We start from the raw sequence: 26,876 nt of genomic DNA on the forward strand, positions 1-26,876 counted from the left end.
TTGGCCCATAACCATAAAGCTGCATAGAATGTACAGCACGGAAACAGGCCATTTGGCCCAACTGGTCTATGTCAGTGTTTATACTCCACACGAGCCTCATCCCACCCCTCTCCATCTCACCCTATCACCATATCCTTCTATTCCTTTCTCCCTCATGTGTTTATCCAGCTTCCCCTTAAATGCATCAATTCTATTCACCTCAGCCACTCCCTGTGGTAGCGAGTTCCACATTCTCACCAATCTCTTTGGGTAAAGAAGTTTCTCCTGAATTCCTGATTGGATTTATTAGTGACTATCTTATAATTATGGCCCCTTGTTTTAGACTCCCACACAAGTGGAAATGTCTTCTCTACGTCTACCTGTCCATAATTTTAAAGACCTCTATCAGGTCACCCTCAGACTTTTCCTTTCTCGAGAAAACATAAGAACATAAGAAATAGGAACAGGAGTAGGCCATATGGCCCCTCGAGCCTGCTCCGCCATTTAATACGATCATGGCTGATCCGATCATGGACTCAGCTCCACTTCCCCAACCGCTCCCCATATCCCTTTATCCCCTTATCGTTTAAGAAACTGTCTATTTCTGTCTTAAATTTATTCAATGTCCCAGCTTCCACAGCTCTCTGAGGCAGCGAATTCCACAGATTTGCAACCCTCAGAGAAGAAATTTCTCCTCATCTCTGTTTTAAATGGACGGCCCCTTATTCTAAGATCATGCCCCCGAGTTCTAGTCTCCCCCATCAGTGGAAACATCCTCTCTCTATCCACCCTGTCGAGCCCCCTCATAATCTTCTACGTTTCGGTAAGATCACCTCTCATTCTTCTGAATTCCAATGAGTAGAGGCCCAACCTACTCAACCTTTCCTCATAAGTCAACCCCCTCATCTCCGGAATCAACCGAGTGAACCTTCTTCCAAGGAAAGCCCCAGCCTGTTCAGTATTGCCTCTAATGTCACTCAGAGGACACACAATAGCTGCTGTAGGAAATGATGGTGCATAACGGAACTAAGGAGCATTTGGGGGAGCAGGGTAGAGAGAGCTTTACTCTGCCTCTAGGCATGTTTTACCTGACTTAGGCATGCATGATACCGACACTGGGCGCTTAAAATGCAAACTGTCCCATTCTCCAATACCAAGAACCCTCAACTCAAAACTGACAAAAAAACAAAGATAAGATTATGAAGGTGAATTTCTACCTTCTGCTCAATGTAACATCCTTTGCAGATATTTTTCAACAAACTCAGTAACAGAAGCTGGGATTGTTCTCCTTAGAGAAGGTTAAGAGGAGATTTAACAGAGGTGTTCAATATCATGAAGGGTTTTGATTGAGAAGATAAGGAGAAACTGTGTCCACTGGTAGGAGTGTTGGTAACCAGTGGACACAGCTTTAAGGTAATGGTCAAAAGAGGTAGAGGTGCGATGAGGAGAATTTTTTATGCCGCGAGTTGTTACAGTCTGAAAGGACTGTGGAAGCAAATTTGCAAAAGGGAATTGGATTTTTAATTGAAAAGGCAAAACTTGCTGAGCTATGGGAAAATGCAGCGGAGTGGGACTAATTGGATCGCTCTTTCAAAGAGCCGGCACAGGCACGATGGGCTGAATGGTCTCCTGCTGTGCTGTAAGATTCGGTACCGCCCACTTTGAGGCGCTAATGGCGGCGGGGGCGGTAAATTTGGCGTCTGCAGCCGCAAAATTCACCAGCTGGGCCCCGAGTGTGGGGCGGGGCGTTCCACACCTCTCTTGGGGGCGCTAGGCCGGCTGAGCAACTGGAAATCCCGAGCTACCTGGCCTCGGAGCGCCTGTAGAGAGGCTTCTGTGGAAGAAGAAAGCGGCAAAAAGCCCACCAAAAATATTCTCAGTACCTTACTGATGCCACATCAACATGAAATCGCAAAAAATAAAAAAATAACATCACCGGCTCTGCGCCCCCGCAAAACTGGCACCAAATGTCCTGGCGGCGCACTGGAAGAACATAAGAAATAGGAGCAGGAGTAGGCCATACGGTCTCTCGAGCCTGCTCCACCATTTAATACGATCATGGCTGATCCGATAATGGACTCAGCTCCACTTCCCTGCCCGCTCCCCATAACCCCTTATTCCCTTATCGGTTAAGAAGCTGGCCGCCCGCCCGGAAATGATTCCCACCACCATTACCGCCCCTCCGGGGAGCAAACAGACGTGGCAACTGAGCTCATTTCCACCCCTATGACTCTATATAGAATGCCCTATACATTGCAAACCTTCTCCCACTTCCTCTGCAGAAGATACAATAGTCTTCGACCTTTCACATGGATTAAGGAACATTTCAACCACCATTAGATACTCTTCTAGGCTCCTTCCTTAATCTAAGAAACACGTTAAAAATTAAAGTTGAACACTCAGAACACGCTGTTACTCACCGCTGGTTTAGTTGCCGTACATGCCCCAGCCAAGTGTTCCTGAGTGCATTCCGCAATTCACGGTGGTGTCGAGCTGACAGTACTCCAATCACTACATCGTACTGATCTACTGTCCACTCTGGAAAATGGGAATAAATGCTCAGGAAAAGGAAAAGGAAAAAAAAAATAACTCGCATTTTTATAGCGCCTTTCACAATCTTAGGTCATCCCAAAGTGTTTTACAGCCAATGAAGTGCTTTTGAGAACTCCCTTGCTCTTCTTCGAAATAGTACCATGTGATCTTTAACATCCACCTGAGAGAGCAGATGAGGCCTTGGTTTAACGTCTCATCTGATAGTCAGCACCTCCAACAATGTAGCGCTCCCGGAAGGAGCGTGCGGCAAACCAGTCCCACCCACCCCTTCCCTCAACGACTATCTGTCCCACCTGTGACAGGGACTGTGGCTCTCGTATTGGACTGTTCAGCCACCTAAGGACTCATTTTAAGAGTGGAAGCAAGTCTTCCTCGATTCTGAGGGTCTGCCTATAATGATGAACACTCCAGCAGTACCCCACTGGCAGTGTCAGCCTGGATTTTGTGCTCAAGTCTCTGGAGTTGGGATTGTACCCACGACCTTCTATATCAGCCTTAAATCAGAAGAATCTTTGCACACTTACTGTAATATTTCCCGTGTATAAAGTACACACTACACAGAACTCCTCCACACTATGCTGTGTGTGGATGTGTGGCTGGCACTGACTGAAGCCCTTTACCCCACACGGGATGTAATGAACTACAGTGAAAGTTCAAAGAACTCTAGATTCTCAGGCTCACATATCAAAGCAGCGTTATCAGACAAAGCTTTACACCGTGCCACATAAGGAGATATTAGGACAGGTGACCAAAAGCTTGGTCAAAGAGGTAGGTTTTCAAGAGCGTCTTAAAGGAGGAGAGAGAAGTAGAGAGGTGGAGAGCTTTAGGGAGGGAGTTCCAGAGCTGAGGGCTCAGGCAGCTGAAGGCACGGCCAGTGGTGAGGCGAAGGAAGTGAGGTGAGCAGGAGGCCAAAATTGGCCGAATGTAGATTTCTCGTAGGTTTGTAGGGCTGGAGGAGGTTACAGAGATAGGAAGGGTTGTGGGGCTGGAGGAGGTTACAGAGATAGCGGGGGTTATAGGGCTGGAGGAGGTTACAGAGATAGGAAGGGTTGTGGGGCTGGAGGAGGTTACAGAGATAGCGGGGGTTATAGGGCTGGAGGAGGTTACAGAGATAGGGAGGGTTGTGGGGCTGGAGGAGGTTACAGAGATAGGGAGGGTTGTGGGGCTGGAGGAGGTTACAGAGATAGCGGGGGTTGTGGGGCTGGAGGAGGTTACAGAGATAGGGAGGGGTGTAGGGGCTAGAGGAGGTTACAGAGATAGGGAGGGGCGAGGCCATGGAGGGATTTGAAAATAGGAAGGGTTGTGGAGCTCGAGGAGGTTACAGAGATAGGGAGGGTTGTGGAGTTGGAGGAGGTTACAGAGGTAGGGAGGGTTTTAGGGCTGGAGGAGGTTACAGAGATAGGGAGGTTTTGTAGGGCTGGAGGGGGTTACAGAGATAGGGAGGGTTGCAGGGCTGGAGGCGGTTACAGAGATAACGGGGGTTGTAGGGCTGGAGGAGGTTACAGAGATAGGGAGGGTTGTGGGGCTGGAGGAGGTTACAGAGATAGCGGGGGTTGTGGGGCTGGAGGAGGTTACAGAGATAGGGAGGGGTGTAGGGGCTGGAGGAGGTTACAGAGATAGGGAGGGTTGTGGGGCTGGAGGAGGTTACAGAGATAGGGAGGGGTGAGGCCATGGAGGGATTTGAAAATAGGAAGGGTTGTGGAGCTCGAGGAGGTTACAGAGATAGGGAGGGTTGTAGGGCTGGAGGAGGTTACAGAGATAGGGAGGGTTGTAGGGCTGGAGGAGGTTACAGACGTAGGGAGGGTTTTAGGGCTGGAGGAGATTGCAGAGATAGGGAGGGTTGTAGGGCTGGAGGAGGTTACAGAGATAGGGAGGGTTGTGGAGCTGGAGGAGGTTAGAGAGGTAGGGAAGGTTGTAGGGCTGGAGGAGATTGCAGAGATAGGGAGGTTTGTAGGGCTGGAGGAGGTTACATAGATAGGGAGGTTTGTAGGGCTGGAGGAGGTTACAGAGCTAGGGAGGGTTGTAGGGCTGGAGGAGGTTACAGACGTAGGGAGGGCTTTAGGGCTGGAGGAGATTGCAGAGATAGGGAGGGCTGTAGGGCTGGAGGAGGTTACAGAGGTAGGGAGGGTTGTAGGGCTGGAGGAGGTTACAGAGATAGGGAGGGTTGTGGAGCTGGAGGAGGTTACAGAGTTAGGGAGGGTTTTAGGGCTGGAGGAGATTGCAGAGATAGGGAGGGTTGTAGGGCTGGAGGAGGTTACAGAGATAGGGAGGGTTGTAGGGCTGGAGGAGGTTACAGAGGTATGGAGGGTTGTAGGGCTGGAGGCGGTTACAGAGATCGGGAGGGTTTTAGGGCTGGAGGAGATTGCAGAGATAGGGAGGGTTGTAGGGCTGGAGGAGGTTACAGAGATATAAAGGGTTTTAGGGCTGGTTAGGAGATTGCAGAGATAGGGAGGCTTGTAGGCTGGAGGAGGTTACAGAGATAGGGAGGTTTGTGGGGCTGGAGGAGGTTACAGGGATATGGAGGGTTGTAGGGCTGGAGGAGGTTACAGGGATAGGGAGGGATGTAGGGCTGGAGGAGGTTACAGAGATAGGGAGGGTTGTGGAGCTGGAGGAGGTTACAGAGTTAGGGAGGGTTTTAGGGCTGGAGGAGATTGCAGAGATAGGGAGGGTTTTAAGGCTGGAGGACGTTACAGAGATAGGAAGGGTTGTAGGGCTGGAGGAAGTTACAGAGATAGGGAGGGTTGTGGAGCTTGAGGAGGTTACAGAGATAGGGAGGGTTGTGGAGCTGGAGAAGATTGCAGATATAGGGAGGGTTGTAGGGCTGGATGCGGTTACAGAGATAGGGAGGGTTGTACGGTTGGAGGAGGTTACAGAGATAGGGATGGTTGTACGGTTGGCGGAGATTACAGAGATAGGGAGGGGCAAGGTCACAGAGGGATTTGAACGTGAGGATGAGAATTTTAAATTTGAGCAGATGCTAGATTGAGAGCCAATGTAGGTCAACGAACACGAGGGGTGATGCGTGAACAGGACTTGGTGCGAGTTAGGATATGGGCAGCAGCAACCAATGATAATGATGGAAAATACTGATGGGAAAACAATCTGCAAAAATGGTGGTCTACCCAGCAAAACCAACTGACGTACGGAGCAAAAGGCAAAGAAAAACACACCAAAAATAAAAGACTTTTAACGAGGAAAAGAAATGACCATTTCACTTTATAAGAAGCCTGCTTGAACCTGCCACATCTCAGGATTCTCAAACATCCATTTTACGTGTGCAAACAGTACACTACGAGCAGAGGCACACCCATAGTCACAAAATTTTACGTGGGACCTGATGGAAATATGTTACAGAGTGTCTACTGACAGTACTATGTCAGCCAATGAGTTGGAGGTGGGTGCGACTTAGAGCAGGACATACAGCAGAGGCTATTTTACACCAGTCTACTTAAACAGAGTCTATGTGCAGTACAGCAGAGTATATTTACTCAGCAAACAGAGTCTATTTACTCAGCAAACAGAGTTTATTTACTCAACAAACAGAGTTTATTTACTCAACAAACAGTCTACTTACTCAGCAGAGTCTATTTACTCAGCAAACAGAGTCTATTTACTCAGCAAACAGAGTCTATTTTACTCAACAGAGTCTATTTACTCAGCAAACAGAGTCTATTTTACTCAACAGAGTCTATTTACTCAGCAAACAATGTCTACTCAGCAAACATTCTATTTTACTTAACAGAGTCTATTTACTCAGCAAACAGAGTCTTTTACTCAACAGAGTCTATTTACTCAGCAAACAATGTCTACTCAGCAAACATTCTATTTACTCAGCAGAGTCTATTTACTCAGCAAACAGCATCTATTTACTCAGTAAATAGAGTCTATTTTACTAAACAGAGTCTATTTACTCAGCAAACAATGTCTACTCAGCAAACAATATCTACTCAGCAAACAATGTCTACTCAGCAAACAATGTCTACTCAGCAAACAGTCTATTTACTCAGCAGAGTCTATTTACTCAGCAAACCGAGTCTATTTACTCAGCAAACAGAGTCTATTTACTCAGCAAACAGAGTCTATTTACTCAGCAAACAATGTCTACTCAGCAGTCTATTTACTCAGCAAACAGAGTCTATTTACTCAGCAAACAGAGTCTAGTTACTCAGCAAACAGAGTCGAGTTACTCAACAGAGTCTATTTACACAGCAAACAATGTCTACTCAGCAAACAGTCTATTTATTCAGCAAACAGTCTATTTACTCAGCAAACAGAGTCTAGTTACTCAGCAAACAGAGTCTAGTTACTCAGCAAACAGAGTCTATTTTACTCAGAGTCTATTTACTCAGCAAGCAGAGTTTATTTACTCAGCAGTCTATTTACTCAGCAAACAAAGTCTACTTAGCAAACAGTCTATTTACTCAGCAGAGTCTATTTACTCAGGAAACAGCATCTACTCAACAAACCGAGTCTATTTACTCAGCAGAGTCTATTTACTCAGCAAAGAGAGTCTATTTACTCAGTAAACTGCCTATTTATTCAGCAAACAGAGTCTATTTACTCAGCAGAGAGTCTATTTACTCAGCAGAGTCTATTTACTCAACAGAGTCTATTTACTCAGCAAACAGAGTCTATTTACTCAGCAAACAGAGTCCATTTTACTCAACAGAGTCTATTTACACAGCAAATAATGTCTACTCAGCAAACAGTCTATTTACTCAGCAGTCTATTTACTCAGGAAACAGTGTCTATTTACTCAGCAAAGAGAGTCTATTTACTCAGGAAACAGAGTCTATTTACTCAGGAAACAGAGTCTATTTAATCAGTAAACAGAGTCTATTTAATCAGTAAACAGTGTCTATTTACTCAGCAAAGAGAGTCTATTTACTCAGCAAACAGAGTCTATTTACTCAGCAAAGGGAGTCTATTTACTCAGTAAACAGTCTATTTTACTCAGCAAACAGAGTCTAGTTACTCAGCAAACAGTCTATTTACTCAGCAAACAGAGTCTATTTACTCAGCAAACAGAGTCTATTTACTCAGCAGACAGATATTTACAGCAGACAGATATTTACTCAGCAGACAGATATTTACTCAGCAGTCTATTTACTCAGCAATCTATTTACTCAGCAATCTATTTACTCAGCAATCTATTTACTCAGCAAACAGAGTCTATTTACTCAGCAAACAGAGTCTATTTACTCAGTAAACAGAATCTATTTACTCAGCAGAGTATATTTACTCAGCAAACAGAGTATATTTAATCGGTAAACAGAGTCTATTTAATCAGCAGAGTCTATTTACTCAGCAAACAGAGTCTATTTACTCAGCAAACAGAGTCTATTTACTCAGCAGACAGATATTTACTCAGCAGACAGATATTTACTCAGCAGACAGATATTTACTCAGCAGTCTATTTACTCAGCAATCTATTTACTCAGCAATCTATTTACTCAGCAATCTATTTACTCAGCAATCTATTTACTCAGCAAACAGAGTCTATTTACTCAGCAAACAGAGTCTATTTACTCAGCAGTCTATTTACTCAGCAAACAGAATCTATTTACTCAGTAAACAGAATCTATTTACTCAGCAGAGTATATTTACTCAGCAAACAGAGTATATTTAATCGGTAAACAGAGTCTATTCAATCAGCAAACAGAGTCTATTTACTCAGCAGTCTATTTACTCAGCAAACAGAGTCTATTTACCCAGCAGTCTATTTACTCAGCAGTCTATTTACTCAGCAAACAGAATCTATTTACTCAGTAAACAGAATCTATTTACTCAGCAGAGTATATTTACTCAGCAAACAGAGTATATTTACTCAGCAAACAGAGTCTATTTAATCAGCAAACAGAGTCTATTTACTCAGCAGTCTACTTACTCAGCAAACAGAATCTATTTACTCAGCAAACAGAATCTATTTACTCAGTAAACAGAGTCTATTTAATCAGCAAACAGAGTCTATTTACTCAGCAAACAGAATCTATTTACTCAGTAAACAGAGTCTATTTACTCAGTAAACAGTCTATTTACTCAGCAAACAGAGTATATTTAATCGGTAAACAGAGTCTATTTAATCAGTAAACAGAGTCTATTTACTCAGCAGTCTATTTACTCAGCAAACATAGTCTATTTACTCAGTAAACTGCCTATTTACTCAGCAAATGGAGTGTATTTACTCAGTAAACTGCCTATTTACTCAGCAACAGAGTCTATTTAAAGGGTCTCTGTGAACTATAGCAAACAGAACTCATGAATTAAACTACAGCAAAGTCTCCTGACAAAAGCAGAGTTATTTCTCCAGCAAAATGCAGTGAGCTATGGATATTTACATACAAATTATGAGCATAAAATCAATCCCAGTCACTGACAGCAGTGAGATCTCCAGGTGTGATTGACAGGGGAATTACCAATCACTCCATTCTGGCTGAGAATAGCTGTGTCATTATATGCAGTCAATATTGTATTCCTTTAAATGCGAGCAGTGCATGCTGAGCCTTAATTTTTAGCCCGACTAAGATCTGTTGCAGGAAGTGCCTCATTTCTTCACTTGGCATCTCAGGAGGCCATCGAATGGAGAGCCAAATAGGCATTCTATTGTAAGCTTTGCCTGTCATACGAAAGTAGTAGTTAGCCCCAAATCACCTCAATAATATGTCATACAACTGACACTGAAAGCCAACAGTGTGGATTACGTGACTGCTGAAATCCCCATATATGCACATTATGGGGCTGAAATTCACCATCCCTGAAGGGACGGCTACCGCGGGGTTTGGGCGGCTGATAGAAAAAAAACGATGGGCCGCCGCGCACTTCTGCTGCAATCGGCCGGGTGAAGCCGTGCTAAAGGAGTTAGTGGCGCGGTGAAGTCATCGTGGGTGGGCCACTGGAAAACGGCCACGTCTGCGTAATTCAGCAGCAGTGCCCCCGTGAGGTTTCCCAGTCGCTGCACGAATGTGACACTGCTGGAGTTTTGTCGCGATCGGGCCCCTTTGGTAGGTAGTTTTATTAATTACTGAATAATGTTTTTATTTCAGATTCCAGCATCCACAGTATTTTGCTTTTGAAATAGTTTTATTCATTGTTTTGGCTCCATTAAACTTGCTGAATGCTGCTGAGAGGTTTTCACAGACTTTTGTACAACTTTCAGACCTGACTCTTTAGTGGAGGCCTGTGGGCTGCAGAGGCCTACCTGGCAGGGTTCACCCTGAGGATGGGAGGAGTGTTGGAAGGGCGGCACGCAGTCGCCATCAGCACCGTGCAGAGAGGAAGCGGGCAAGGGAGGCAGCAGTTCATTCTGCGCTAGACCAGTGCACCCGCTATCTTCACCGGCCAGAATCAGGATTGCGGTTGGCTGCTTGGGGACAAGGGATATCCCCTGTCCATTTGGCTGCTCACTCCTCCGCGGAACCCCAGGACAGTGGCAGAGTATGCATACAATGACGCTCATTGTGCCACCAGGTACATCATCGAGCAGTGTATAGGCATCTTTAAGCAGAGGTCCTCTCTGGTGGCACCTTGCAGTACTCTCAACGGGTCTCCATAATCGTCGTGGTCTGCTGCATGCTGCACAACCTGGCCATCGTGAGGGGACAGCAGCTGGAGGTCGAGCCAGCAGTACCACCTGAGGAGGAGGAGGATGCCTGTCACCCTAGAGCTAGGAGGCGTCGACCCATCGCAACTCTGGAAGGGAGGTGCAGCTGCGTCTCATAGCTACTCGCTTCAGATAACCCCATCCACACATGACCCTTCAGCTCCCACTTTCAATAGCCATCGCAATGCGTGCCTTAACACGGAATTTCCCACTCCCAAATGAATAAAGGGGAACCAGTGGATGTGGTGCATTTGGACTTCCAGAAGGCATTGACAAGGTGCCACATAAAAGGTTACTGCACAAGATAAAAGTTCACGGGGCTGGGGGTAATATATTAGCATGGATAGAGGATTGGCTAACTAACAGAGAAGAGAGAGTCGGGATAAATGGTTCATTCTCATGGTAACCAGTAACTAGTGGGGTGCCGCAGGGATCAGTGCTGGGACTCCAACTATTTACAATCTATATTAACGACTTGGAAGAAGGGACTGAGTGTAATGTAGCCAAGTTTGCTGACGATACAAAAATGAGAGGAAAAGCACTGAGTGAGGAGGACACAAAAAATCTGCAAAAGGACATAGACAGGCTAAGTGAGTGGGCAAAAATTTGGCAGATGGAGTATAATGTGGGAAAATGTGAGGGTATCCACTTTGGCAGAAATAATAGAAAAGCAAATTATAATTTAAATGGAGAAAAATTGCAAAGTGCTTCAGTACAGCGAGACCTGGGGGTCCCTGTGCATGAAACACAAAAAGTTAGTATGCAGGTACTGTAGGTAATCAGGAAGACAAATGGAATGTTAGCCTTTATTGCAAGGGGGATAGAGTATAAAAGCAGAGAAGTCCTGCTACAACTGTACAGGGTATTGGTGAGGCCACAGCTGGAATACTGCGTACAGTTTTGGTATTTAAGACAGGATATACTTGCATTGGAGGCTATTCAGAGAAGGTTCACTAGATTGATTCAGGAGATGAGGAGGTTAACTTATGAGGATAGGTTGAGTAGGTTGGGCCTATACACATTCGAGTTCAAAAGAATGAGAGGTGATCTTATTGAAACTTATGAGGGGGCTCGACAAGGTGGATGCAGAGAGGATATTTCCACTCACAGGGGAAATTAAAACTAGGGAACATAATCTTAGAATAAGGGGCCGCCTATTTAAAACTGAGATGAGGAGAAATTTCTTCTCTCAGAGGGTTGTAAAATCTATGGAATTCTCTGCTCCAGAGAGCTATGGAGGCAGGGTCATTGAATATATTTAAGGCGGAGATAGACAGATTTTTGCGCGATAAGAAAGTAAAGGGTTATGGGGAGCGGGCAGGGAAGTGGAGCTGAGCCCATGATCAGATCAGCCATGATCATATTGAATGGCGGAGCAGGCTCGAGGGGCCAAATGGCCCACTTCTGCTCCTATTTCTTATGTTCTTATGTGCTTAACAATATAATAACACTCTAAATCATTTTTTACCCCTGTGCATCTCACTATGACACCTGTTACATGTCATTACCCTAACACCACGCCTAAGTATCATCCCTGTGGCTGCATCACAGCTCTGGGAAGGCTGCTGTGGTTGTTGCCTGGGACCTACAGCTGTCCTTCTAGGATGCCCTGGAACACCTCTGGGCCTGGAAGGGCCGGGTGCAGACTGGCCAGCACCCTCCTGGGAGGGTGTGTCCTCACATATATGGAGGTGTCTGACACCTCCCCTGCAATCTCCCTCCATGCATTATGTACTGGCAGTCTGCCAGATCTCCCCATGTCAGGAAACATTATTCTTCTTCTGTCCTCCACACCGTCCATCAGTGTCTCCAGCTCCATATCAGTAAACCTGTTGGCTCTCCTTGCACCTCTTACACCAGCCATCCTTCCAATCTCCTTCCTCCCTCAGGGCCTTGCTGCTAACCCTGGCCTTTTTAGAAACCCTTACCTGCATAGTGAATTTCTCAGTGGTGATAACGCTCAAATTAAGACAGCCACACCGCTGAAAAATCCACTTTGGAAGGGTTCATTAGCGTTGAAATCCTTTTTTTCACTTTTGGAGCTGAATATGGGGTGGCCCAGCCACAAAAAAATGTCGGCGCAAATGGCCTCAAAAAGGTGGGGGGGGGGTGGGGGGAGCACCAGCTTTCCAGCGGTACTGAATTTCGGGCCCGATATCTCTTAATATCAATTCTTTAAGATTTTGAGCTTTGCCAGCCATTTAGAGTTGATTAAACAGTGCTTTTTATGTTTCCTACTTTCAGCCTCAAGATGGCAATCGGAGCAGAACTCCTACTCTTATTACTGGTATTTGACTTAGCGCTGAAGCATAAAGGGAGCGAATACTAAGAGGCTTTGAGCATCAAATAGAGGGGATCTGCTTGGCAGCTGTGTAAAGTGTCTGTGCTACTCAGCAATACAGATCACCTGGTCAGATAATAAGCATTAGGGCGAGTGACTCAATCCATCACTTGAAGCACATCCCATGATTTCTACATTCTCCATTCCAAATAATGTATTAGGCCTAATTGGATAGCCACATCCATTTTCACATGTGATACACAATGATATTACAGTGAGGACGTAGTCCAGAAACCCAATGGTACAGTCTGTCATTCAGGAGGCTAGTCACACCAGCCTTGTCTCTATCTCCAAGCTCCGCATTGCAGATCTCGGTAGGGGAGATAAAAGAGATCTAGGTAAAACATTCTACTGATGAGAGAAGCTGGAACTTATTCTCCTTAGAGCAGCGAAGGTTAAGGGGGGATTTAATTGAGGTGCTCAAAGTTACGAGGGATTTTGATAGAGTAAATAAGGAGAAACTACTTCTAGTGGCGGGGGGTGGGGGGGGGGGGGGGTCAGTATCCAGAAGACATAGATTTAAGATAATTGGCAAAAAAAGCCAGCCAAAAAAGGAAATTTTTTTTATGCAGCGAGTTGTTATGATCTGGAAGGCACTGCGAGAAAAGGCGGGAGAAGCAGATTTAATAATGGGCCGACAATTCCGGCCTCCCCGAGTCCTTACGGAGTTCCTATGGACCTGGGAAGGCATCGGAAATGTTGGTTTCCAGCAAGCAATGCGCATGCATTGGAAACCTGTCAAGTTTCTGGCTTGACAGATCTCCCGCATCTCGGGAGCGAGGACACTTGTAAGTGGAAATTTCCGATATTTACGCTTACAAATGTCCTCAAAAATGTTGCGCCTGAAAAAGCCGGCGTAAAGTCTACTTTTACAGGCGCAAGTGTTTTAAAAAACACAAAAACATATAAAAATAAAGTTATTAAAACATATTTTATCATTAAAAACCCTCCCAACAGTAAGTTTATTTTAAAAAACTTTTTAAAAAATCAGGATTTTTTTTAAAGACATTAATAACTTTAATTTAAATGAATGTAGTGTAATTATTTTCTATTTTTAATTAGTGTTTTGGGTGTTTGGGGCTGAGTTTTGGGTATTTCGGGCTCTATCACAATCATAGTAATAGGACTTTAGGACCCTGCGGAACTCCTATTACTATGATACTTTACCTGATTGGCTGCCCAGAGCCATGTGACTCCAGCTCGAGGCCTGCACACGTGTCGACGTGCACGCACTGCGAATCGCAGTCGAAGGAGGCCACAGCATCGGCAAGTCCAACGTGGGCACCAGCTTATGGTCGGTGCGTATCTTTTCTCTAAAATGACCGCGGGGAGGCCAAAACGGAATTTCAGGGCCAATAACTTTCAAAAGGGAATTGGATATATAGTTAAAAAGGAAACATTTTCAGGGCTATGGGGACAGAGCAGGGGAGTGGGACTAATTGCATCGCTCTTTCAGAGAGCCAGCACCGGCACGATGGGCCGAATGGCCTCCTTCTGTGCTGTAAGATTTTATATGGAGGCGACAAAACACTCAACAGATTTGCGTTAGATAATCTTGGATAACCCTCAATATTTTCAGACAATTCACCCAGTTTAAAACAGGTATCAATCCACATCACTCATTATTCGAGCAATGAATCACATAGCTTTTTTTGTTGGGCAAGAGTGCTTCTATTTTTTTCAATTAACGGAGGTCACTTGCCCTCTTTACAGAATTTCCCCTTTCTCTATTACTTCTATGCCATGCACTGTGGATGAGTGGACACGTCCCCAGGTGTTTGCCAATGACTCTCTGAAACCAGTAAGCGGGCACAGGAAGCTCAGTTTGACCTGCTCCAGTTTTGCGTTTCTGCCTGTTCTGGCACCAGAGCGGAGATTGGGAATTCAGTATGGACATAGGCATGAATCAACTGTGAAGGCCCCTGGCTTACATAGAGGTTTACAGCAGAGAAACAGGCCATTCAGCCCAACTGGTCCGTGCTGGTGTTTATGCCTCGTCTCACCCCTCTTCATCTCACCCCATCACCATATCCTTCTATTCCTTTCTCCCTCATGTCCTTATCTAGCTTCCACTTAAACATTTTACGAAGATTTCATTTATATCTTGACATTTTGCAGGATTTCTTAATCACCCAAAACATGTGGGTAATGAATCTAACTAGCCTGTGATACTTCCTCCTCATTCCCTCTTCCTCAGCTTATCTTCTCTCCTGATCCGTACTCTCTTACTCTCTCTCCTCAATCTCTCCATCTCCGATTCGTGAGCATTCCTTGAAGTTTATTGGTGTTGGCAGTGCTGAGTACAATTTGAACAGTGAAGTTGTTCAACGCTCCCTCACTGACGATATAAAAAGAGAAACAGAAAGATGAAGCAAGTAAAAAACAAAACACGGTAATAAAATATATTCCTCTTCCCACCTCTGCTACCTCTCCAGATCATCTGGGTATGTTTGATGAGTTGCAATTTGAAATTTTATAAAATGACATGAAAGATTTAAGGCATATTCAGAGTACTACATGCTGAAGTATTTTGTTATCTTTTTGGATTTTGTTTACAACAAAATACTGAACAATTCCGAGGTCACATTCTGCGACATACACGAACAATTCTGTTGAAAGCACTGAGGTGAATTGAAGTAGTCTTTCATCTCAATCTTTTCATAGAATTGTACAGCACTTCATCTCAGTCCACAGACAGACTCTCCTGTCATGACCAGGGCATTCATTAATAACTGGTCTCAGTATAGAGGGCTAGCTTCCCTCTATTCCTCAGTGGGCGCCAGACAGACAGATGACAAATAGCGTCCACCAACATTAGCGACCTCGACCAGGCCAACATCCAGCATTGAAGCACTGACCACACTTGGTCAGCATGCCAGACACGAGACTCCCAAAGCAAGCGCTCTACTCGGAACTCCTTCACTGCAAACGAGCCAAAGGTGGGCAGAGGAAACGTTACAAGGACACCCTCAAGGCCTCCCCTGATAAAGTGCAACATCCCCACAGACACCTGGGAGTCCCTGGCCAAAGACCGCCCTAAGTGGAGGATGTGCATCCGGGAGGGCGCTGAGCTCCTCGAGTCTCGTCGCCGAGAGCATGCAGAAACCAAGCGCAGGCAGCGGAAGGAGCGTGCGGCAAACCAGTCCCACCCTCCCCTTCCCTCAACCACTGTCTGTCCCACCTGTGACAGGGACTGTGGTTCTCGTATTGGACTGTTCAGCCATCTAAGGACTCATTTTAAGAGTGGAAGCAAGTTTTCCTCGATTCCGAGGGACGGCCTCTGATGATGAGCTCCACATCGGTGTACCTCTCGCAATTTGTGACCCTTGAACCTTGGATGCAAGGACCACCAGATGTCCAGGGTTCTCCTGATGGAAATGACTGTGGCAGAGCAGTGGGGTGGGCAGCTTGAAATATTTTCTCTCAGCACTATGCTCACACTCTGGGTGAGCCCGAATCAATTAGGGTTGAAAGTCTTGGCCGCACAGTTTAAAAGCGATAAGATCATTCATTTGTCAGATTTGTCACAGTAAGATTGCTGCTGTGCATGAGGGTTTAAGTAGTGTACGTCACGGTCAATTCTAAAAATATAGTCAAATCTACTCTAGTCTCTTGCTCATCACTTAATATTTGGTTGTCAAGCGTGCAGAGCTTTATAGAAATTAAAGGTCATCCACAATTCAAGGGATCATCTGTTCCAAGGAACAAGCAACACAAAATATCTCAATGCCCTGGGAGAGTCCAAAGTGTTGCTACACTTGTGACAACACACTCACAGGTCTTTCACATGGATGGGAGGCATGGATAGCTTTGATGACAGCTGCCTACGACTGCCCCCCCTTCCCGATAGTCTCCTATTTGCTCCCGAGGGCAGTGACGAGCTGGGGTAAAATTTCACATGTCAACCAAGTAAAAGAAGCACTTGCATTTACACAGCACTTTCACAGGACGACCAATGAAGTGCTTTTGAAGTGTAGCCACTGTTATAATGTAGGAAACGTGGCAGCCAATTTGTGCACCGCAAGGTCCCACAAACAGCAATGTGATAATGTCCAGATAATCTGGTTTAGTGATGTTGATTGTGGGATAAATATTGGCCCAGGACACCGGGGAGAACTCCCTGCTCGTCTGCGAATGGCAACTTTTACATCTACCTCAGACAGCAGACGGGGCCTCGGTTTAAAGTCTCAACTGATAGACATAGAACATAGAAACATAGAAAATAGGCGCAGGAGTAGGCCATCTGGCCCTTCGAGCCTGCACCACCATTCAATAAGATCATGGCTGATCATTCACCTCAGTACCCCTTTCCTGCTTTCTCTCCATACCCCTTGATCCTTTTAGCCGTAAGGGCCATATCTAACTCCCTCCTGAATATATCTAATGAACTGGCATCAGCAACTCTCTGCGGTAGAGAATTCCACAGGTTAACAACTCTCTGAGTGAAGAAGTTTCTCCTCATTTCGGTCCTATATGGCTTACCACTTATCCTTAGACTGTGACCGCTGGTTCTGGACTTCCCCAACATCGGGAACATTCTTCCCGCATCTAACCTGTCCAGTCCCGTCAGAATTTTATATGGTTTTATGAGATCCCCTCTCATTCTTCTAAACTCCAGTGAATACAGGCCCAGTCGATCCAGTCTCTCCTCATATGTCAGTCCTGCCATCCCGGGAATCAGTCTGGTGAACCTTCGCTGCACTCCCTCAATAGCAAGAACGTTCTTCCTCAGATTAGGAGACCAAAACTGTACACAATATTCCAGGTGAAGCCTCACCAAGGCCCTGTACAACTGTAGCAACACCTCCCTGCTCCTACACTCAAATCCTCTCGCTATGAAGGCCAACATGCCATTTGCCTTCTTCACCGCCTGCTGTACCTGCATGCCAACTTTCAATGACTGATGAACCATGACACCCAGGTCTCGTTGCACTTCCCCTTTTCCTAATCTGCCGCCATTCAGATAATAATCTGTCTTCATGTTTTTGCCACCAAAGTGGATAACCTCACATTTATCCACATTATACTGCATCTGTCATGCATTTGCCCATTCACCTAACCTGTCCAAGTCACCCTGCAGCCTCTTAGCATCCTCCTCACAGCTCATACTGCCACCCAGCTTAATGTCGTCTACAAACTTGGAGATATTAATTCCTTCATCTAAATCATTGATGTATATTGTAAATAGCTGGGATCCCAGCACTGAGCCCTGCGGCACCCCACTAGTCACTGCCTGCCATTCTGAGAAGAACCCATTTATCCCTACTCTCTGCTTTCTGTCTGCCAACCAGTTCTCTATCCACGTCAATACATTACCCCCAATACCATGTGCTTTAATTTTGCACATTAATCTCTTGTGTGGGATCTTGTCAAAAGCCTTTTGAAAGTCCAAATACACCACATCCACTGGTTCTCCCTTCTCCACTCTACCAGTTACATCCTCAAAAGTGTTGCATTCCCTCAGTACTGCACTGGGAGCGCTGGCCTGGATTATGGGCTCAAGTCTCTGGAGTGGGACTTGAACCCACGACCTTCTGACACAGACACAGCCAAAACTTTTGTGGCTAGAAATGTTCAATTAATAAACGCTATTGACTAACTCACGAGCACTTTCTACCTACATTCCACCACTTTTTATTCATGTTTACAAAGCAGAAATTTCATTAGGAAAAAACATGGTAAATGCACAACAGTGACTAAGATTGCCTGGCTACTTAAAAAGAAAGCCTTGGATTTATATAGTGCCTTTCACGACCACCAGACGTCTCGAAATGCTTTACAGCCAAAGAAGTCATCATCATAGGCAGTGCCTCGGAATCGAGGAAGACTTGCTTCCACTCTTAGCATGAGTTCTTATGTGGCTGCACAGTCCAATATGAGAACCACAATTTCTGTCACAGGTGGGACAGATAGTCGTTGAGGGAAATGGTGGGTGGGGAGCCTGGTTTGCTGCACGCTCTTTCTGCTGCCTGCGCTTGTTTTCTGCATGCTCTCGGCAACGAGACTCGAGGTGCTCAGCGCCCTCCCAGATGCACTTCTACTTAGGGCGGTCTTTGGCCAGGGACTCCCAGATGTCGGTGGGGATGTCGCACTTTATCAGGCAGGCTTTGAGGGTGCCCTTGTAACGTTTCCGCTGCCCACCTTTGGCTCGTTTGCCGTGGACGAGTTCCGAGTAGAGCGCTTGCTTTGGGAGTCTTGTGTCTGGCATGCGAACTATGTGGCCTGCCCAGCGGAGCTGATCAAGTGTGGTCAGTGCTTCAATGCTGGGGATGTTGGCCTGGACGAGGTAGCCAATACTTTTGGAGTGTAGCCACTGTTGTAATGTGGGAAATGCGGCAGCCAATTTGTGCTCAGCAAGCTCCGACAAACAGCAAATGACTATATAATCTGTTTTTTTGTTATGTTGATTGAGGGATAAATATTGTCCAGGGCACCGGGGATAAGGCGGGAGCTCGGAGCAGCGCGAGTCCGGGGTCGGCGAGAGGCCTATAAAGGCCAGCGGGAGTCAGGCAGTTCGAGCAGTCAGTCGAGGAGGAGGGAGCTCGGAGCAGCGTGAGTCCGGGGTCGGCGAGAGGCGAGGCTTGTGCAGCTACAGAGAGAAGGCAAAAAAGAAGTAGAAAAAAACAGAAAGGTGACATCACAGCCAAGGGGATAAGTGATTGGCTGGATTGGTGAGTAGCTTTTCTTTTTTCTCTTCTATAACAGTCAGTAACTTTTAACATTGTTGTTGCCAATTTAAGGGTATCTAAGGGTTAAGTCATGGCAGGGGAGCTCGGTCACGTGATATGCTCCTCCTGTACCATGTGGGAACTCAGGGACACTTCCGGTGTCCCTGACGACTATATCTCCGGGAAGTGTATCCGCCTCCAGCTCCTGACGGACCGCGTTGCGGAATTGGAGCTGAGGGTGGATTCACTCTAGAGCATCCACGATGCTGAGAATGACGTGAGTAGCATGTGTAGCGAGTTGGTCTTGCCGCAGGAGAAGGGTCCACAGCCAGCGAGGGAATGGAAGACCAACAGGAAGAGCAGTGCAAGGAAGGTAGTGCAGGGGTCCCCTGTGGTCATCCCCCTGCAAAACAGATACACTGCTTTGAGTACTGTTGAGGGCGAATGACTCATCAGGGGAGGGCAGCAGCAGCCAAGTTCATGGCACCGTGGCTGGCTCTGTTGCACAGGAGGGCAGGAAAAAGAGTGGGAGAGCGATAGTGATAGGGGATTCAATAGTGAGGGGAATAGATAGGCGTTTCTGCGGCCACAACCGAGACTCCAGGATGGTATGTTGCCTCCCTGGTGCAAGGGTCAAGGATGTCTCGGAGCGGGTGCATGACATTCTAAAAAGGGAGGGAGAACAGCCAGTTGTCGTGGTGCACATTGGTACCAACGACATAGGTTAAAAAAAGGGATGAGGTCCTACGAAACGAATTTAAGGAGCTAGGAGCTAAATTAAAAAGTAGGACCTCAAAAGTAGTAATCTCGGGATTGCTACCAGTGCCACGTGCTAGTCAGAGTAGGAATCGCAGGATACCGCAGATGAATACGTGGCTTGAGCAGTGGTGCAGCAGGGAGGGATTCAAATTCCTGGGGCATTGGAACCGGTTCTGTGGGAGGTGGGATCAGTACAAACCGGACAGTCTGCACCTGGGCAGGACCGGAACCAATGTCTTAGGGGGAGTGTTTGCTATTGCTGTTGGGGAGGAGTTAAACTAATATGGCAAGGGGATGGGAACCAATGCAGGGAGACAGAGGGAAACAAAAAGGAGACAAAAGCAAAAGACAGAAAGGAGATGAGGATAAGTGGAGGGCAGAGAAACCCAAGGCAAAAAACAAAAAGGGCCACTGTACAGCAAAATTCTAAAAGGACAAAGGGTGTTAAAAAAACAAGCCTGAAGGCTTTGTGTCTTAATGCAAGGAGTATCCGTAATAAGGTGGATGAATTAACTGTGCAAATAGATGTTAACAAATATGATGTGATTGGGACTACAGAGACGTGGCTCCAGGATGATCAGGGCTGGGAACTCAACGTCCAGGGGTATTCAACATTCAGGAAGGATAGAATAAAAGGAAAAGGAGGTGGGGTAGCATTGCTGGTTAAAGAGGAGATTAATGCAATAGTTAGGAAGGACAATAGCTTGGATGATGTGGAATCTATATGGGTAGAGCTGCAGAACATTAAAGGGCAAAAAACATTAGTGGGAGTTGTGTACAGATCTCCAAACAGTAGTAGTTATGTTAGGGAGGGCATCAAACAGGAAATTAGGGGTGCATGCAATAAAGGTGCAGCAGTTATAATGGGTGACTTTAATATGCACATAGATTGGGCTAACCAAACTGGAAGCAATACGGTGGAGGAGGATTTCCTGGAGTGCATAAGGGATGGTTTTCGAGACCAATATGTCGAGGAACCAACTAGGGGGGAGGCCATCTTAGACTGGGTGTTGTGTAATGAGAGAGGATTAATTAGCAATCTTGTTGTGCGAGGCCCCTTGGGAAAGAGTGACCATAATATGGTGGAATTCTGCATTAGGATGGAGAATGAAACAGTTAATTCAGAGGCCATGGTCCAGAACATAAAGAAGGGTAACTTTGAAGGTATGAGGCGTCAATTGGCTAGGATAGATTGGCGAATGATACTTAAGGGGTTGACTGTGGATGGGCAATGGCAGACATTTAGAGACCGCATGGATGAACTACAACAATTGTACATTCCTATCTGGCGTAAAAATAAAAAAGGGAAGGTGGCTCAACCGTGGCTATCAAGGGAAATCAGGGATAGTATTAAAGCCAAGGAAGTGGCATACAAATTGGCCAGAAATAGCAGTGAACCCGGGGACTGGGAGAAATTTAGAACTCAGCAGAGGAGGACAAAGGGTTTGATTAGGGTAGGGAAAATGGAGTACGAGAAGAAGCTTGCAGGGAACATTAAGACGGATTGCAAAAGTTTCTATAGATATGTAAAGAGAAAAAGGTTAGTAAAGACAAACGTAGGTCCCCTGCAGTCAGAATCAGGGGAAGTCATAACGGGGAACAAAGAAATGGCAGACCAATTGAACAAGTACTTTGGTTCGGTATTCACTAAGGAGGACACAAACAACCTTCCGGATATAAAAGAGGTCAGAGGGTCTAGTAAGGGGGAGGAACTGAGGGAAATCCTTATTAGTCGGGAAATTGTGTTGGGGAAATTGATGGGATTGAAGGCCGATAAATCCCCAGGGCCTGATGGACTGCATCCCAGAGTACTTAAGGAGGTGGCCTTGGAAATAGCGGATGCATTGACAGTCATTTTCCAACATTCCATTGACTCTGGATCAGTTCCTATCGAGTGGTGGGTAGCCAATGTAACCCCACTTTTTAAAAAAGGAGGGAGTGAGAAAACAGGGAATTATAGACCAGTCAGCCTGACCTCAGTAGTGGGTAAAATGATGGAATCAATTATTAAGGATGTCATAGCAGCGCATTTGGAAAGAGGTGACATGATAAGTCCAAGTCAGCATGGATTTGTGAAAGGGAAATCATGCTTGACAAATCTTCTGGAATTTTTTGAGGATGTTTCCAGTAGAACCAAGCTCCCACAAACAACATGATAATGACCAGATAATCTGTTTTTTTTATGTTGATTGAGGGATAAATATTGGCCAGGACACCAGGGATAGCTCCCCTGCTGTTCTTTGAAATAGTGCCGTGGAATCTTTTACATCCACCTGAGAGAGCAGACGGGGTCTCGGTTTAACGTCTCATCTGAAAGACGGCACCTCCGACAGTGCGGCGCTCCCTCAGCACTGCACTGGGAGTGTCAGCCTAGATTTATGGGCTCAAGTCTCCGGAATGAACCCACAACCTTCTGACTCAGAGGCGAGAGTGCTACCCACTGAGCCACAGCTGACACTTATTAATTATTATTAGGTCTTTTTTTCTAAAGAAAATGAACACTAATTGTCACCAGGAAACGAATGAGCATCCTCAGGCCAAGTCACCACATGCCTTGGGACATGGAAGGTACTGTACATGTTTGTTACAAGGTGTGAAGCAAGGGTACCGCGCGTGCGCAGTACAATGAGCAATAGGGGGCAGAGCATTAGCAGTGACATCACCCAACCCCGCGCCGCGAGGGAACCGCGCACGCGCAGCACGACGGCAGGTAGGGGAGGCGGAGCACCCGCCGTGACGTCACCAGCGCCGCGAGCCAGCGAGGCGGTTATTTGACGGTTAAATTCACCATTACCTCGGAACGGGACGAGGCGGCCGGGCCGCAGACCGAAGTGAGCGATAATGGCGAGGACACAAAAGCAGGCCGCCGCCAGCACAGCCACGCTCCGCATTGATTGTCGCGAAAGCGCCGCTTCTCACAGGTTCACCTGCCGGTTACCGGCCGACCGTCCACCTCCTGCTTTCTTTCACCGCGGCCCGCTGACGGCGTACTGAGGGCCTCCTCGCCGACCGCACTGCGCAGCCGTGGTTTGCGCGGTGCACGCTGGGGGTTGTAGTCCGCACGGTCAGGAAGGTGCGGGTCACGCAGTCAGGTGTCGAGCGTGAGGACGTCGAATGCGTCAAGGCAGAGAAGGTGTTCTCCTACTATAGTTGTTCCCGGTGAGGAGCAAAGACGGTGCCTACTTTTCTAGGTTAGGATCAAACGTCCAGTTTATATGAGTCTGGTAGTTAAAAGTTGGTCAACATGTGTCAGCCGTGGCTCAGTGGGCAGCACAGTGGCCTCTGAATCAGAAGGTTGTGGGTTCATTCCGGAGACTTGAGCACATAAATCTAGGCTGACACTCCCAGTGCAGTGCTGAGGGAGCGCCGCACTGTCGGAGGTGCCGTCTTTCAGATGAGACGTTAAACCGAGACCCCGTCTGCTCTCTCAGGTGGATGTAAAAGATTCCACGGCACTATTTCAAAGAACAGCAGGGGAGCTATCCCTGGTGTCCTGGCCAATATTTATCCCTCAATCAACATTAAAAAAAACAGATTATCTGGTCATTATCATGTTGTTTGTGGGAGCTTGCTGTGTGCAACTTTGGCTGCCACATTTTCTACATTACAACAGTGACTATACTCCAAAAGCACTTCATTGGCTGTAAAGAGCTTTGAGATGTTTGGTGGCTGTGAAAACCGCTATATAAATGCAAGTCTTTCTTTCAACCAACATCGCAAAAAATGATTATCTGGTCATTATCTCATCGCAGTTTGTGGGACTATGATGCCGCCTTTCCTACATTACAACAGTGAACACTTTAAAAGTAATTCATTGGCTATGAAATGTGTTGGGACATCCTGAGGTCATAAAAGGTGCCCAATAAATTCAAGTTCTTACATGTGGAGGGAAAAAAACGAACACGTTTGACAATTGAACATCTCTTTAATAGTTTCACGCATTTTACTAGTCACTAAGCAGAAAATGAATGAAAGCACCAACCAACTTGCTCAACTCAGTCACGATGTAACAAATTAAGGCTTGGACCTGATTTTTGAATCTATTTTCTCTGAAACTTAATAACTGCGTTGTACTTAGGCTCAACTTATCTTCCAACAAGCAATGCATTTCACCTAGAATCATAAAAATTTACAGCACAGGAGACCATTCGGCCCTTTGTGTCTGTGCTGGCTGACAGAGCTATCCAGCCTAATCCCACTTTCCAGCTCTTGATCCATAGCCTTGTAGGTTACAGCACTTCAAGTGCACATCCAAGTACCTTTTCGATACTATTGAGGGTTTCTGCCTCTACCACCCTATCAGGCAGTGAGTTTCAGATCCCCACCACCCTCTGAGTGAAACAATTCTTCTCAAATCCCCTCTAAGGCTCCAACCACTTACATTAAATTTAAACCCTGATTGTTGACCCCTCTGCCAAGGGAAACAGGACCTTCCTATTCACTCTATCTAGGACCCTCATAATTTTATACACCTCAATTAGGTCTCCCCCCAGCCTCCTATGTTCCAAAGAAAACAATTCCAGTCTATCCAATCTGTCCTCATAGCTAAATTTCTCCAGTCCAGGCAACATCCTCGTAAATCTTCTCTGTACCCTCTCTAGTGCAATTATATCTTTCTTGTAATGTGACCAGAACTGCACACAGTACTCTAGCTGTGGCCTATCTAGTATTTCATATAGTTAAAGCATAATCTTCCTGTTGTTACATTCTATGCCTCGGCTAATAAAGTATCCCATATGCCTTCTTAACCACCTCATCTACCTGTCCTGCTACCTTCAGGGATCTATGGACATGCACTCCAAGGTCCCTCAGTTCCTCTACACTTCTCGGTGTCCTACCATTTATTGCCTTGTTAGCCCTCCCCAAATGCAATACCTCACACTTCTCTGGATTGAATTCCATTTGGCACTGTTCATATATAAGAACATAAGAAATAGGATAAGGAGTAGGCCATACGGCCCCTCAAACCTGCTCCACCATTTAATAAGATCATGGCTGATTTGATCATGGACTCAGCTCCACTACCCTGCCCGCTCCCAATAACCCCTTTATTCCCTTATCGTTTAAGAAACTCTCTATTTCTGTCTGAAATTTACTCAATGTCCCAGCTTTCACATCTCTCTGAAGCAGTGAATTCCACAGATTTACAACCCTCTGAGAATAAATTTCTCCTCATCTCTGTTTTTAAATGGGTGGCCTAAGCCCTAGTCTTCCCCCATCACTGGAAACATCCTCTCTGCATCCACCTTGTTAAGGCCCCTCATAGTCTTAGACGTTTTGATAAGATCACCTCTCATTCTTCTGAATTCCAATGAGTAGAGGCCCAACCTACTCAACCTTTCCTCATAAGTCAACCCCCTCATCCCCGGAATCAACCTAATGAACCTTCTCTGAATTGCCTCCAAAGCAAGTATATCGTTTCGTAAATATGGAAACCAAAACTGCACGCAGTATTCCAGGTGTGGCCTCACCAATACCCTGTATAACTGCAGCAAGACTTCCCTGCTTTTATATTCCATCCCCTTTGCAATAAAGGCCAAGATACCATTGGCCTTCCTGATCACTTGCTGTACCTGCATACTATACTTTTGCGTTTCATGCACAAGTACCCCCAGGTCCCGCTATATTGTGGCACTTTGCAATCTTTCTCTATTTAAATAATAACTTGCTCTTTGATTTTTTTTCTGCCAAAGTGCATGACCTCACACTTTCCAACATTATACTCCATCTGCCAAATTTTTGCCCACTCAATTAGCCTGTCTATGTCCTTTTGCAGATTTTTTGTGTCTTCCTCACACATTGCTTTTCCTCCCATCTTTGTATCGTCAGCAAACTTGGCTACGTTACACTCAGTACCTTCTTCCAAGTCGTTAATATAGATTGTAAATAGTTGGGGTCCCAGCACTGATCCCTGCAGCACCACACTAGTTACTGGTTGCCAACCAGAGAATGAACCATTTATCCCGAATCTCTGTTCTCTGTTAGTTAGCCTATCCTCTATGCTAATATATTACCCCCAACCCTGTGAACTTATATCTTGTGCAGTAATCTTTTATGTGGTACCTTGTCAAATGCCTTCTCGAAGTCCAAATACACCACATCCACTGGTTCCCCTTTATCCACCCTATTCGTTACATCCTCGAAGAACTCCAGCAAATTTGTCAAACATGACTTCCCCTTCATAAATCCATGATGACTTTGCCTGACTGAATTTTGCTTTTCCAAATGTCCTGCTACTGCTTCTTTAATAATGGACTCCAACATTTTCCCAACCACAGATGTTAGGCTAACTGGTCTATAGTTTCCTGCTTTTTGTCTGCCTCCTTTTTTAAATAGGGGCGTCACATTTGCAGTTTTCCAATCTGCTGGGACCTCCCCAGAATCCAGGGAATTTTGGTAATTTACAACCAATGCAGCCAAAATCCCTGCCGCTACTATGAAGACCTGCAAGAAAAGGCAAGTGAGATTTTTTCTTTACTTCTTTTGCAGCGATTTTGTGTTAAAGAGTCCTCTGAAGGTTTTGTGATTTTTTTTGTTTTTTATTTTTTATTTTTTGAACATTTGTTTGGGCGTTCCCCCCTCCAGCCTCGGCATAACTTTCTCCAGGATTGCATCTGCCATCCAGAATCCCACCTCCTGCCCATAATCGCCGTGTAACGCCCATTTTTATCGCCAGGCGCTTTTATCCTTTTTTGATAAATGGGCGGAACTTGCCTTTGATCAATTTCAACCCCCTTAATACTTCCTCTCTCACTATGTTTATTTCACCGAATAATCCTCCCTGATTGTAATGTCTGCATCGTTCCTCTTTTGTGAAAACAGATGCAAAGTATTCATTAAGAATCAAACCCACATCTTTCTGCCTCCACACACAGATTACCCTCATGGTCACTAATAAGCCCTACTCTTTCTTTAGTTATCCTCTTGCTCTTAATGTATCTATAAAACATCTTTGGGTTTTCCTTGATTTTACTTG

General features: G+C 45.7%; 1 protein-coding gene and 1 long non-coding RNA gene across 3 annotated transcripts in view; one reads left to right on the plus strand and one right to left on the minus strand.

The window, feature by feature from the left end:
* The window catches only part of b3galnt2 (beta-1,3-N-acetylgalactosaminyltransferase 2), a 49,581-nt gene extending 26,677 nt beyond the window's left edge, over positions 1–22,904 (minus strand). The window contains exons 1-2 of the mRNA XM_070884665.1: positions 22,695–22,904; positions 2,400–2,517 (exon numbers count right to left, since the gene is read on the minus strand). Of these exons, the coding sequence (XP_070740766.1) occupies positions 2,400–2,517; positions 22,695–22,791 (215 nt within the window). The 5' untranslated portion in view covers positions 22,792–22,904. The remainder of the gene's footprint in view (positions 1–2,399; positions 2,518–22,694) is intronic.
* Positions 22,648–26,876, plus strand: part of LOC139267022 (uncharacterized) — a 161,770-nt gene continuing 157,541 nt past the window's right edge. For both annotated transcript variants that reach the window (XR_011593812.1, XR_011593811.1), the window contains exon 1: positions 22,648–23,091. This is a non-coding gene — a long non-coding RNA (uncharacterized lncRNA). The remainder of the gene's footprint in view (positions 23,092–26,876) is intronic.

Source organism: Pristiophorus japonicus, chromosome 7, assembly GCF_044704955.1.
Source record: "Pristiophorus japonicus isolate sPriJap1 chromosome 7, sPriJap1.hap1, whole genome shotgun sequence".
Classification (NCBI taxonomy): Eukaryota; Metazoa; Chordata; class Chondrichthyes; family Pristiophoridae; genus Pristiophorus; species Pristiophorus japonicus.